Source organism: Styela clava, chromosome 10 (genome assembly GCF_964204865.1).
Source record: "Styela clava chromosome 10, kaStyClav1.hap1.2, whole genome shotgun sequence".
Classification (NCBI taxonomy): domain Eukaryota; kingdom Metazoa; phylum Chordata; class Ascidiacea; order Stolidobranchia; family Styelidae; genus Styela; species Styela clava.
Genome location: NC_135259.1, coordinates 13,416,494 through 13,429,447, shown reverse-complemented (window position 1 = coordinate 13,429,447; position 12,954 = coordinate 13,416,494). Strand labels below are relative to the sequence as shown.

Here is a 12,954-nt window from a genome sequence, read left to right as displayed (position 1 = left end):
GTCATGGTAGAAAAGCCTGATTTAATTAAATACGAAATCGCAATGGGGATGGGGTACACAACGCTTTTTGAACCAAGAAAAAATAATCTTTATCTACAGAAACCCAAATTTTCAGAATTAAACTTATTTAACCTATTAACGTGAACGTTAACGTAACCTATTAAATTAGTGAATAAAATCGGTATTCATATTTTGTATATTAAAAAATCTTGTTATCATCTACATCCCCAAAAAATTAGCCCTAGTGTTCGAGAGAAACTATTATTAATTACTGTTTCTATTAACTGTATATCGAATCAGGAGTCTGTAAAAGTACAATTGATATATGTACTTTGTGGAAAATTGGTGTTCTCTTTGCGGCCCCTAGAATTCGTTTTGCGGCCCCTAGTTTGGGAAGCCCTGGTCTAGTAGATATATAATTACCTCCGACTGGAATTTCCTTCGGAACTTTTTGAAAGTGCCAAATGTTGCCATAGAATTATAAATGGTATGCTTGCGAATTTAAGAGTCGAGTACCAGAAATCGCCTCAGTCCTAATACAAGCGTTGCATGAGAAGCAAAAGAACTACATAATACTAACCAAAGATCACAAGAATTATTGGGAAGATGCAACCGCAAGGATCTAATGGATGCAAACTCTGATTAAATAACTATGACCCAAGGTCTTATTTACCACAATTAATATTTTTGACCCATTCATTAAAACGGTTCGCCATCTCTGGCCTCTGAGAAGGAAGCTTGGAGTCATGTCGGAAAAGACTCAGGGACTACTCTCGATCATTTATTCTACCTGCCACGCTGTCTAAGCTTACTAAAATGTATATGAAGAAATTGATCTTTATACTCCCTATATATATATATTATATATATAATACCCAACAGTCGAAATATATATCAAGTTCTTCAGTTTTAAAGTGATAAGTTAACAAAATGAATTGGGCATTTGTAAGTATTGTTTACAATGAAGCAACGAGGCTGAGGTAAAGCAAAACACAAAATGTAACTTCGGTTCTTATAAATGTGTAATTCTGTTACATTATACCAGTACTACTTTTTACCACATGTAAAATAGTTGCAACTGTACAATAAAATAATTGAATTGGTTTATATAGATGTAATATATATAATACCCAACAGTCAGTTTTAAAGTGGTAAGTTAACAAAATGAAATGGCATTTGTAGGTATTGTTTACGATGAAGCAACGAGGCTGAGGTAAAGCAAAACACAAAATGTAACTTCGGTTCTTATAAATGTGTTATTCCGTTACATTATACCAGTACTACTTTTTACCACATGTAAAATAGTTGCAACAGACAACAAAACAAATTGAATTGGTATATTTCTAGATATAAAGATCGACGTTTTTTTCTACAAAATTACCTAATCGGCAGTGGAATCATGGGTACTGAAGTGCTAAAAATTTGAGCTGCAGCATCGTCATACAGGACTCGGATGCTTACAAAGATACAGATTATCACATTCTTTGATTAATAAAGTCTTTTTTTTTTCGAACCAGTCTGTTTTGTTAACTTTACCCGCAAAGTGTGTTGTTCGAAAAATAATTTTATATTATAACAGTTTGCAATAAACGATTACGATTAAAAATCACGAAGCTTGCTCAATCAACAAGGACAGATGCGAATGTAATTTTTTTGTTGACTAATAAAGAGGGTAATTCAAATTTTGAATGAAAAAGTGTATGGTTTCATGTATCATTCCAAGTCCAGTTCTGAATTAATTATTATTGTTTGTTGTTGCAGAATCTACATGAAATAACCAATGATGCATGTCAACAAGCTGGCTATAATGGTGGGGCTGACAGCGCTAGCGCCGGACCTTACGAGACGCGGTGGAGTTGTGATTTTTCTACCGTTGAGTGGCAGAATTGGACGGTAATTGTTCTTCATTACCTTGCTTCCATCGTCTTCGTAAAACATAGTAGCCAGAATTTCGGCCTGCAAGAAATTAGAGTTTTAGAAAAAGATCTAGGATGATGAAAATAGCCTTTTATGTGACGAATTTTAATGAAATTCATTGGTTTGTTCGCTTGGGATGCTTTAAATTTGTTCTGACTATTTTATAACAATTGTCACTACGAAGGACCATGATAAGATTAAGGCAAACCGAATTTTACAAGTTTGTTACGTACTAGTCAGTTAGACCAGTGGGTGCCTAAATACTTGTGCCATCAACAAGGCATACCACATTTTCCTGCTTGACGTTTTCCATAAAAATAAATTAGTCGTACCTGGTCTTCGTGGATGTAGATTGGATCTTGGAAAACAGTCCATGTAACAGATTCATGGCAGGGAGGTGTCGTAAGAGAGCCTTGGTAACGGTAGTAGACATCGAGACCGGGTGGAAGGAAGGTTTCGAGGGAAAACAGGGATGCTATGGAGGTTGAATTTTGACCGTATTTTGCTCCAGAAAGTGCGAGAGTCAAAAAGTTTGAAAAATCGAGATTTGGTTGTGGATATCCGACCTGAAAATGAAGATGATACATTTTTATTGGACAGAAATACACCCTCAATTGCGACGCAAAATTCGGTCGATAATAATGGAGCTAAATCCTAGGTAATATTTTTCATTATGTGGTTCTCTCTTTTCAGCAAACTCCGAACAAAAAGTCACTGACGTGTATGCAATATGTATAGCCACCATATTTCTGAGCATATTCGATTTGTGGTTCAGGATGAACCTGCAAATATGCTACGTCATGTGTTTGGTGGTGAGCATAATGAATAGCCTAGAATGTGCAAATTGCCAAAATAGTTGAAACCAAAGCGCTAATTATCTGCTTATGATACAGAAATTTTGTTTCATATTTAAAATCAATAGCAGACAGTTTTTTTAACGTTTCATATTAAAGATTTATTTGATTTATAAAGATTTTTATCTTTTTTTTTTTTGACTCATTCATTTTTGTTTTGCAATCATATTTCACGAGAATGAGTCACTAGCTATCAAAAAGAAAAACAACTTATCTATTTCCCGGCAGTTTCTGTTTTTTTTTCTATTTTCACGACGATAACAGTATTTTTAAGCGTTTAATTACTGATTATTTTAAAGTCTGCTGGGTAAGATCGAATCTTACTTACTTTAGTAGGCTACTCTTATTTGACAAACAAATTTAAACTTTATTTTAGATTATTTATAATCGCGTCAGCAATTGGCTGTAACTCTTCTAAGTAATATTTCTAAGAGTTCGTTACCCATGTTCCAGCAATCTTGAGTAAAAAAAAAACTTACTTCAATAAACCATCCGAAAACGGCAAGTCCATCAGATTTGTCGATGGCAGTTCCGATGTCGCCATATTTCTTGTTGAAATGTACCGCGTGCAATTCGCCGAAGAATTGGGTTCCGTTAAGTAAATGTTCGGAGCCTTTTGTGGTTTTTGAACTTGCCCAATGGAAATGATATTGGGCTAAAACAGCAGTGAACGGCAGAAGTTTATCATTATTAATCTCGTAGGCACCTCCTTCGATGTTGAACACAACTGAAAAAATAGCAAATAATTGTTATGTTATATTTTTTGAATTAAGATAGATCATTTGTTGTATGACAGGACGGCCTTACTTGTATCTATCATTCAAAGGTACCTCACCGATATTTGTATAAACCTCTCTGTCACTAAGGGGCGCAGTGTGTAATTGACCCCACAAGTCTAGGATATACTTTCTGTACTTGTATCATTTTGTAACTTCTGGAATTTTGGAAGCGATATTACAGATTTAAGAATTCAAATATGGCTATTTATAATTAAGGAAGAAAACGACTTTGTTGACCTTCAAGTAACCTTTCCAGAAATATCTGAACGGATTATCGGACATTGGTCTTCAGGAATGCTGATCTAGTAATAAAATCGCCCGGAAGGTCGATTTTCATACTTATAATCCTAAATTGTTGTTGCCTATTGTATACAATTAATATTTATAAATTCAACTTACGACCATGCCCGTTGTTTGCAATAGACATTGCAGTGGGAGGATTCCAGAACAATCGTCTGTCAACGAGATCAAGGTCGTGGTCGATCTCAGCCACTGAACCGACAACGTCGATTGGAGATTGACTGTTGGCATTGCATGTTGGATAATCATCTCCCCATTTAGACGGTCCTAAATATTTATGTATTAAAAATGTTAATTTGAACAAACTCACTCGTTAATCATGTTTCACAGAACATGCTTATGGTTAGGTTGACAAAATATGAACGAGTCTAATATAGACCTAGCAGAATAATTTTCATACGAAAAATGGTAGTTTCTGTGTGTTATCGATTAGTTATAATTTAAACTATTTAACTTATTAGTAGTTAAACATGAAAGAAATAATTACCGTGCTCGGCGCTGTAGTCCCACGTTGCTCCCTCTGTCAAAACTGCAAAAGGGTTACAAACATTTATATTCAGTTCAATTTCAAATATACTGTGAGTTTGACTTGGCACCAGTAATATTACTGCTAAGCAGGAAGGGACAAAACCGACTTTTTACTATTCCCATTACATTCTGGAATAATATTTTTGAATATGGAATATTGAACACAATCTAAATTGGGGGCAAGTTCATGTGAGAAATTACTTAAATCGCTATATCTTCATGTTGATCATATCTAAAACGACTCAAATTATGTAAGGTCAATGTTTTCTCTGTGTTGTTTTTTATCAGAGAGATATCGCACATTTTGATCTGTCTGTCTTGTCTGACGGCCGAAAATCTCTAATTTTTGAATAAAACTATCCTAAATTCAAAAGTGTTTTATTTAATGAAAATTAGATGTATTCGATTCATTTTGGAAATCCCTGTTGCAAAGGATTGGTAATTTTACTTCACAAACCAAGCAAACATTCATTGACATTGATTCACCGTCTGAATACGCCAATTTGTTCAGTGGAAGGACGATCACAGGTCAGATATTCGTAAATTACAACTGTTTGCTCAGTATAAATTGCTGCTATTATTTAGAAAGACAGAATTAGCTGACGACGAGAGCATTTTTACGTCACCGGACACATGTCACGGTTTTGTTAAAACCTTGGAAAGATGACATTTTTGTATTAGAGAGAACCCTTTTTAAAAAATAACTAACTGTGAGATAAGTAATATAATCCCTCCACATACCGGACTATCTAAGCTTCCCACGGGTCAACTGAGTTGATCGATCGCCGACCAAAATCAAAAATTTTCGTTCGAAACATATCACGTATATCTATGGTACTTGACAACGAAAAAAAGTCTTTATAAATTACATCAATCATTACCCGAATTTAGTCTGCTTGCTAATGTGGGATTTAGTTTGAACAATTGCATGGCGAATTAAATACAATTCATATTGTTCATTTTCGCGGACACAGAGTTTTTGGAAAGTATGCATCAAGCACTAAATAAACAAAATTTCGTGCCCAGAAGTTGCGAGGTGTATCTCCCACGAAATCGATAATTCTAATATGTTTAAAACAAAATGTTTACTTACCAACAACACAACATAGAACAGTAATAACAATTTTGAAATCCATTCTTTCGGCGTTTCAAAAAGAGAAATTAAATTTCTATACTATTTCAACATAAAACTGGAAAAATAGGTTAAAAAAGGATAATTTATATTTGGCATTTGTTCGTTTTTCGTTCATAAAAGTTCTTGACTTTCTTAACACTCTACTGCGATTGCGTGATCAAAAGTTCTCTTCATTGCTATTTTCACTGTTATAATTCTTTGCTTCTCTATGGCTTTGATTGACTCATTTCCCAACAATAACATCCGAATCTACTCCTCTTTTCACAATGTGTGTATGCGGTCTAAACATATTTTTCTGTTTCTTATAAAGGCGTAGATTGCTTCGTTGCGTATAAAACTCCGTAAAGCTCATTATACCTACTTAACGTATTGATTGAAACGTGAACACATCTGAAATCAAGTCAATCCCATTTTGAAGGATTAGAGCACAAATATTTCATAAGTCTAAAGATATAACTAGTCTTATTGAAACGTATACACCTGGTTTATAACTTGCCATATGGGCGATTAGCTTTTTGTCGATCTTGTACCGATGAACTGTTATAAAAAATTTAGTAACCTCGCTAAAATTTTAATCATTAAAACTCGCAAAATGCGTCTATTTAATCCTTTAAAAAATAAAAAAAAAACATTAGCGGTTTATTGAGCATGCCGCCAAGACGCAACTAATCCTACCGCTTCAAGAAAGCTATTTATCGCGAGAACGGCGTTAGGTGACCGCAACAAGCGCTCACATATACGTGTATTATAAATTTACTTTATTGTGACAGCTTGCTTGCACACTATAATACGAGACTTAAACAGTCATAAACGCCCCAGACGTTACTTGTTGTAATATTAATACTGGGATAAGCGGTGAATTAAAAAACGAGATTAAAAACTAAAATCTCTTTCTCAGTTGGAGATCTTAACATATGTTTTCATAATATACACGTGACGGGTAATTGAAACACCGGGTTAGAACGTCTTTGCATTCAATTCTGGTAAGATAATGTTATATAAAAATGCATGTAGAATATCGCCAATATTAATTCATTTAGAGTTGGCTTTCGGACATATAAATACGTGATTAAATATAATGAATGTAAACGTTCTGTTTTATCATAACATATTTGTATAACATGCTGGTTAACATGTTCCGTGTAACTATTTTGCTAACCGAGTTGCTGAAACACAAAAATGCCTTTATGTAAATACAACTATTCATTAGTTATCTGAGAGTAGATCCAAATTAGTGTAGAAAATTTCAAGGCTGCCTCGAGTGAATCTACAAAATCTTTTGCACTAGTGTTTTACAGCAGCAACGATACCTCTATCTTGCATTAAGGGAACCGCCCAAAATCCCCTTATTCACACTGCATGCCTGCTTTTGTCTGTACGTATCTGCGTTTTTCTAGAATGCCTCCTTTGTGCATTGTTTGTTTTTCACTCCATTTTTTCGTTTAACCATTAGGATTTGGCATCTAGACAAATTTATTTAACGCTGCCCTTTGTCGACGATGGATTCACATAACTCCTGATCGTTCAGCGTGAAACGGACGATTCTACAACCTCGATAAAACTTATCACACCACTTCGATCATCAATTTTCTGACTTAACGATTAGCCTAAAGTTTTTTTTTAAAGCCTGTGTGGCCTAATTTATCTTCTTTGGTATTTTTTTAAGCGAGGCAAAAATACCTATTAAACATCATATCAAAAACATGACAATACGGACGATTTATAGTATGCCGATACTACTCGACGAAAAACAGAAAATAAGTGTATTTTTCGTCGTATTCAGCGCAGACAAAAATTACTAAATATTGTCAAGTCATACCAAAATAGATTTCCCTCTAGATCTATTAAACATATTACTTGGGATCAGATCGGTCTATCAAGTATTTCATGATTTCCCCTTGCAAAATAGGATTAAGTACTGATACGTGGTCTGTGATTGCGTGCAGAAAAAGACTATTCGACCGTTCTTGAACCACGGAACACTTCATCTCATTAATTGTACATCGAAATACTACATGGAAAGTCCAAATTTCTCGAAAGAAAAAAACGATCCATTTAACTATTAATCATCTTCGTCAGTTTTAGCATGAACATGAAATAAATAAAAGAATCAATATCTTTAGAAAAAGACTTGACAAATTCTAATACAAGGATTTAGTGTACAAATAGGTTTTTCGTACGCGGATTTCACAGAACGCCGGTTCGAAATCCCATGTACATATATTGGGAATTAAAATTTTATATTTACTTCACGAGTACCGCTCTACGTCCAGAATTTAGACTTCCTGGTTAATTACATTCCTGGTTAGAGGGTAGACCGACGGTGACTAATGGACCGTGTTTTTCATCGCAAAAATCCAGCTACAAAAAAAGCTAGACCATGCCAATAAAAACATTTTTTTAATCAAAATAAAATATGCCAGGCGAGTAATACCTTTGCAAACAATAAATTATATTCTCGATTTCAGCCGTGACTAACTAAACTTATAATTTGATCATAAATAATGACTTTGCTCTTTGTAAAATTGAAGAAATAATTTTGCGAATTGAATACAATTTGCCTCTTTCATACAATTGAATGCGCTATATTGTTTACCAAGTTTAAGCCTTGTCTAATCATAGTAAATATTTATTGTCTGGTGCAAAAGATGGTGTTAGATGATGGCAGGTGTAAACTGTCTGAATGTCACATAATACAATATAGCATGGGTTGCAGTAAGAAACACTACAGAAAAATCCCCATAAAAAAATCGATTTTAATTAAAAAAAAAAGCCTTTTTTAACTCAAAATCTTAGTTCTGATAAATTTCCCTATTTTTCTGCTTCGGTGCACAATGTCTCAACGTACGATACCACATCCGCAATCAGTTAAGGTCGTGGAGTTCATGACGTGAGTCATCAGGTAATTACTAGTTAACAGAACTAGCCAATTCGCCGGTACAGATGCATTGAAAAATTCTATTATCACGAGACAATCTACAACTAGACGACACGCATTTGAATGATTAGCCCTCAGGGTTTATCACAGTGTAAGGGCATACCATCAAAAATTCGTTTTAGGGGCAAAAAATCGAAGAGTTAGGATTATGGGTTTAAGGTTGTGTGCGCCTGTTCAGGAAAAATTGTATACAACGCTCTGTGGCGATTTTTATACCCATATCTTCACTCCTTTTCTTTTCAATTTTTAAACGTTTTATGAGATTTTAAAGTCACAAAAAACGTTATGAGATATTGGGATAGTTTCAAAAATATTTCAAAGAAATCATTCGTTTGATAAAAGCCATAAATGACCTCGATATCTCATTTCTAATCTCAGAAAAACTAGCTTGCTCGGAGTGAGTAAATTGAAATACAACCAGTTACTCGGATATATTCTGTTTTTTTTTTTCTAAAAATTACTTATCATCGGATTCGTTAAAACAGACTTATTCGAATAGAATCCGTAGAACATATTATGAAAACTGACAAAATTTCATCTCAAACAAAATCCTGCATACATCTCATATACTTAGAACAGAACAAAGTCAGGAATAAGAATGGATAAAATGGTCTCAGCCGTAATCCGTACTTAGTCAGAATTTGATTTTTCATTCACTGGATAAACTACTCTATTTAATTGAGTTCGCAGCTTCTCATCAAGCCATTTATCCATAATAAAAATAATTGGGAACATTTTTAAAATGTGGTCGGAACGTACTCACTGATATTTCAGTTAATTTGAGACAAATGAAAAAAGACACAAAATCGAACACTTTTTTTTCTATTTCACAAACGATGATGCATGATTCAATGATAAACCTAGTCGCTAAGACTCGGGTTAACGTTGATCATGCAAGAAGGTCAAAAAGTATGTGCATTATTCACGAGCTTGTCGCATTTACTTGAATCGGGTTTGTGGACGAAAATCGAATTTAATTATGTATGCCTGTTAATCAGGTAGATTTGGATATTTTAAATAGTAAAAGCCACTTTCTCTGGAGCACAAACAAAAATAAAATAAAACCGCGTAGCGTAAACGACTAAATTAAATAAAAGCAACATATACACTCAGTTTTCCTAATGGTACTTTAAGTAACGTCTAGCCGTTAACACAAGACGGGAATTAGTTTGGCCCCATGGGACTAAACGACAGCCTGCCATTATATTTTGCAACCATCCAAAAATATAATAGAAAACTCGATAAAGAGAGAGCGCTTGCTGAAATCCAAATAAAACACATGGGTTTCATAGTTGGTGAACTCATAACTATATATAACATATACAAAAGGCATTTGTTTTGAAAATATTTGCAAACATACGATTTAAATCTTAAAATTGGTCTTGGATTAGTTTTGAGTGACTTTTCATTACAATGCAATGTCTTTAAGAACGTTTTAAAAATACACGCGGATATTTTAGACAATTACCTAACACCATGCCTTCGGAACGTCATTACCTCGAATTCTCAGAATTTCATAAAATAGGACTGAGTTCAACGGCCTTCTGCATAGAAACCAATCTATTATTATCACGATGTTTGTCTAATACTTACTACAGGAAACACAAATCAGCTTCGTTAATTTAGCGGGAAACTACGCCCAGGCCATAAATTAAATTTGTCCAGTAAAAACGAGCCAAGTGCGGTAATGTGTTGGTCAAAGGCGGGTACAATGCTCATCTCTGGGCAATTTGTCATTTCTGTTTCTAGTAGCAGCAAAGTATTTAGAGTTATTTATAAACTTGTCTACATTGAACGGTATATCCGAGCCAATAACTATATTGCTCCCGGAGGAAGAGCTGCACAAATCCCAAAGCAATTTGCGATATGAACTTAGTAGGAAGAGAATATTAGTCTGCTAACAATACTATTATGAAATGCAACAACGTTAATATTGACCCTTTTGTCATTCCAGACAACACACGCATTTCACGTTTATCGGCTCCAAATGCTTTCTTTCATTGGCATTTCACGGAAATGAACTTTAACTTTCTCGCTCTGCACTTCTGGCTGAAAAATTTAATCAGATTCTATGGATTCGGAAAGAGGTCACGTTTCTACTTTACATTTTGCAGTGATTTATTAATGTTTATTCTTATCTTCTATGGCCACAGAAATTTGCCTCGGTCCGATTCCTTTTTTTGTGGGCGTAGTATCCCTAAATATACGTATTATCTCCTGAGTTTATACGATGGAAAGATTAATCATTGTTACGTTGAGTTAAAAATAATTAAAATCACGGTAGTTTTATTTTCTATAAATAGATTCTTGAACGTAATACAATAAATAATAAAATCTCTAAGATATAACGTGGATTTGTTGTACTGGCATCAAAATACATATGAATAATAAAATGCAGCTTACCGCCCTCACTAAGTGGTGTTTGATTTAGTAGATTTACAAGTATACAACATCGTATGATTAAAATGACCTTGATTAAACAAATGTTTGCCACATATACTTTAGCAGTGGTTTTCAAAAAATCGTGTGAATAATCAGAATTTCACGGTCATGCAAGTTTGATTCTCAATTGTTACGAAAACTCAGATGAAATCAGGAAGCGATTATTGCATGGTGGACGTTAATTAAAATTACTTTCGATTTTTTGTCAAAGTTTTAAATAATATGTCCGGCTTGAAACGGATAAAGTCATCAGTACAGAATTTTGTTGCATCAGATATTGTTTTCCTTGATACATTAAACTAAAAAACAGTAATCCTTTTTGTATTTTAATATTTTACCCATTTGCGTGATCTATATTCTTATTTTGCAAACAAAGTCGTTGACAATACAAAAGACTTATATATAGAACCTCAGCTAAAAAATTAAGAGTGTTCCAACATAAATAAACATACCGGCATCTTACTGATAAAAATGTGTTTTTGGAAACTACAATTAACAGGACGTTGCCTATGGGCGCAAAACAAGCCTACTGTTGTCGTCGTTCCACAAACTGATTTTTCAATGGAAAAATTGATAGTGTTGATGGTAAAGTCATAACAACGTACTCAATCGCACCAACAAGCAGATATAGACATAGGTTACAAAAATACATAAAAAAAATTTTCTACAATAAATTAAGGCCTGAACGCAAAATATTCTTTTGCATCCGCATGGCAATGCTAATTTGATCACGACTTGGGTAACGCCCAAAGTGCTGTTTTCGTGTAACCAGATCGCCCTTCATCGATGTTCCAGCCGTGGAAGCCTATTACTGCCCCTTATCCGAGTCAAATCTCATTAACTCATTGTTAAAAGAAAGCAACCTCTTCTCATCTAAGCAAGTACGTACAATCACTTGATTGTATAAGGTTGCCTGCAAAGTAGACTGCTGTAAGATAAACTTGCATACCAATGGTTATTTGATGCGTTATTTTTCGAACGCCTTTTTTCACAATGAAACCACAGAATGTACCTTCGCACGATCACGAGGCCGATCTTTTTTTCCAAAAATAGTACGGTAACAGTACTAGACATATTTTTAAAAATTTCTTGCTAAAATATTGCGTGATAGCTTATTCCAGGATTGCATCAGTAATGGACAGTTACCCCTGAAGCATCAAAGTTTCATTTTTCATTAGTACTGTAACGAAATCTAGATGTATGTATTTTTCTTATGGCTCTACATTTGGTAATCTCTCTTCAACTTAATCTCAGCTTAAATACCCAGTGAAAGAAAGTATGGTAATTAGAAAAATTATGGTAATTTTCAAACTTAATCATTATTACGTCATATCATCATTACTCTCACTGGACGAGATTGTGCACACGAAACCGAAAAACTGAGATTTTCTGCTCGATTCAATGCTCTACTCATATTGTCGATACAACCTTTCAGCTTCAAAAAAATCTGGAATGTAATAAATAAAAAGCGGCAAGCGAAAAAGGGTTACTCGTTTTCTATTAGTCGTATATACGTGGGAATGGTATTTGTCTTTCAACGTTGAATGATTAAAATATTTCTCACATAACCCCCAAAAGATTACAATACCGTTATCTTCACAAAATATTACGAGCGATCGTTTAAATAATAAACGAGGAAGTGTCTGGAATGTCTTCGTTTTGCACGCACGTTTTATCAAATAATGATAAATTAATGAAGAAAACTTGTTTATCACAGAAATAAACTTCATATACATATATACAAATGTAAATTTGACTATTCAGCGTTATCAGAAGTTTTGTGGTATACTCACAAAATTTAAATCTTGTTGATGATTTTTAAAGCCAATTTTTATCGTTTGAATTTGATACTCTAACAAATGACAATTCACTGTAAAGTTCTAAAATCCGTTGTTGATAAGTTTCAAAAAATATAAAACAGACTATTATGAACCAACATAATCTCGATAGCGAAATTGTAAAAAAAACAAGCCATTTGAATTTGATTAAGAGCCTTAAAAAACATTTGCACTTAGCGGGTATCGGTTGCATGCATGGATGCAAACCCATCCCCGCAATCAA

General features: G+C 34.1%; 1 protein-coding gene across 1 annotated transcript; it reads right to left on the bottom strand.

Moving 5' to 3' along the window:
- Positions 1-837: 837 nt before the first annotated feature.
- Positions 838-5,591, bottom strand: LOC120338184 (carbonic anhydrase-like). Its single transcript, XM_078116725.1, has 6 exons — positions 5,472-5,591; positions 4,338-4,379; positions 3,950-4,117; positions 3,251-3,498; positions 2,250-2,483; positions 838-1,956 (listed from the first exon to the last, which is right to left on the bottom strand). Exons 1-6 carry the CDS (start codon positions 5,512-5,514, stop codon positions 1,765-1,767), a joined length of 927 nt encoding a protein of 308 aa, XP_077972851.1. The 5' UTR covers positions 5,515-5,591; the 3' UTR covers positions 838-1,764.
- Between the last annotated feature and the right edge of the window lie 7,363 nt (positions 5,592-12,954).

What these genes read in the sequence shown, in the direction of transcription:
- LOC120338184 (XM_078116725.1), bottom strand. Translation starts at nt 5,514, where the DNA reads ATGGATTTCAAAATTGTTATTACTGTTCTATGTTGTGTTGTTG. An exon ending in TGTTCTATGTTGTGTTGTTG is followed by an intron (nt 4,380 to 5,471) that starts GTAAGTAAACAT and finishes ACCCTTTTGCAG; the next exon opens with TTTTGACAGAGGGAGCAACG. An exon ending in TTTTCGGATGGTTTATTGAA is followed by an intron (nt 2,484 to 3,250) that starts GTAAGTTTTTTT and finishes CTTCATTTTCAG; the next exon opens with GTCGGATATCCACAACCAAA.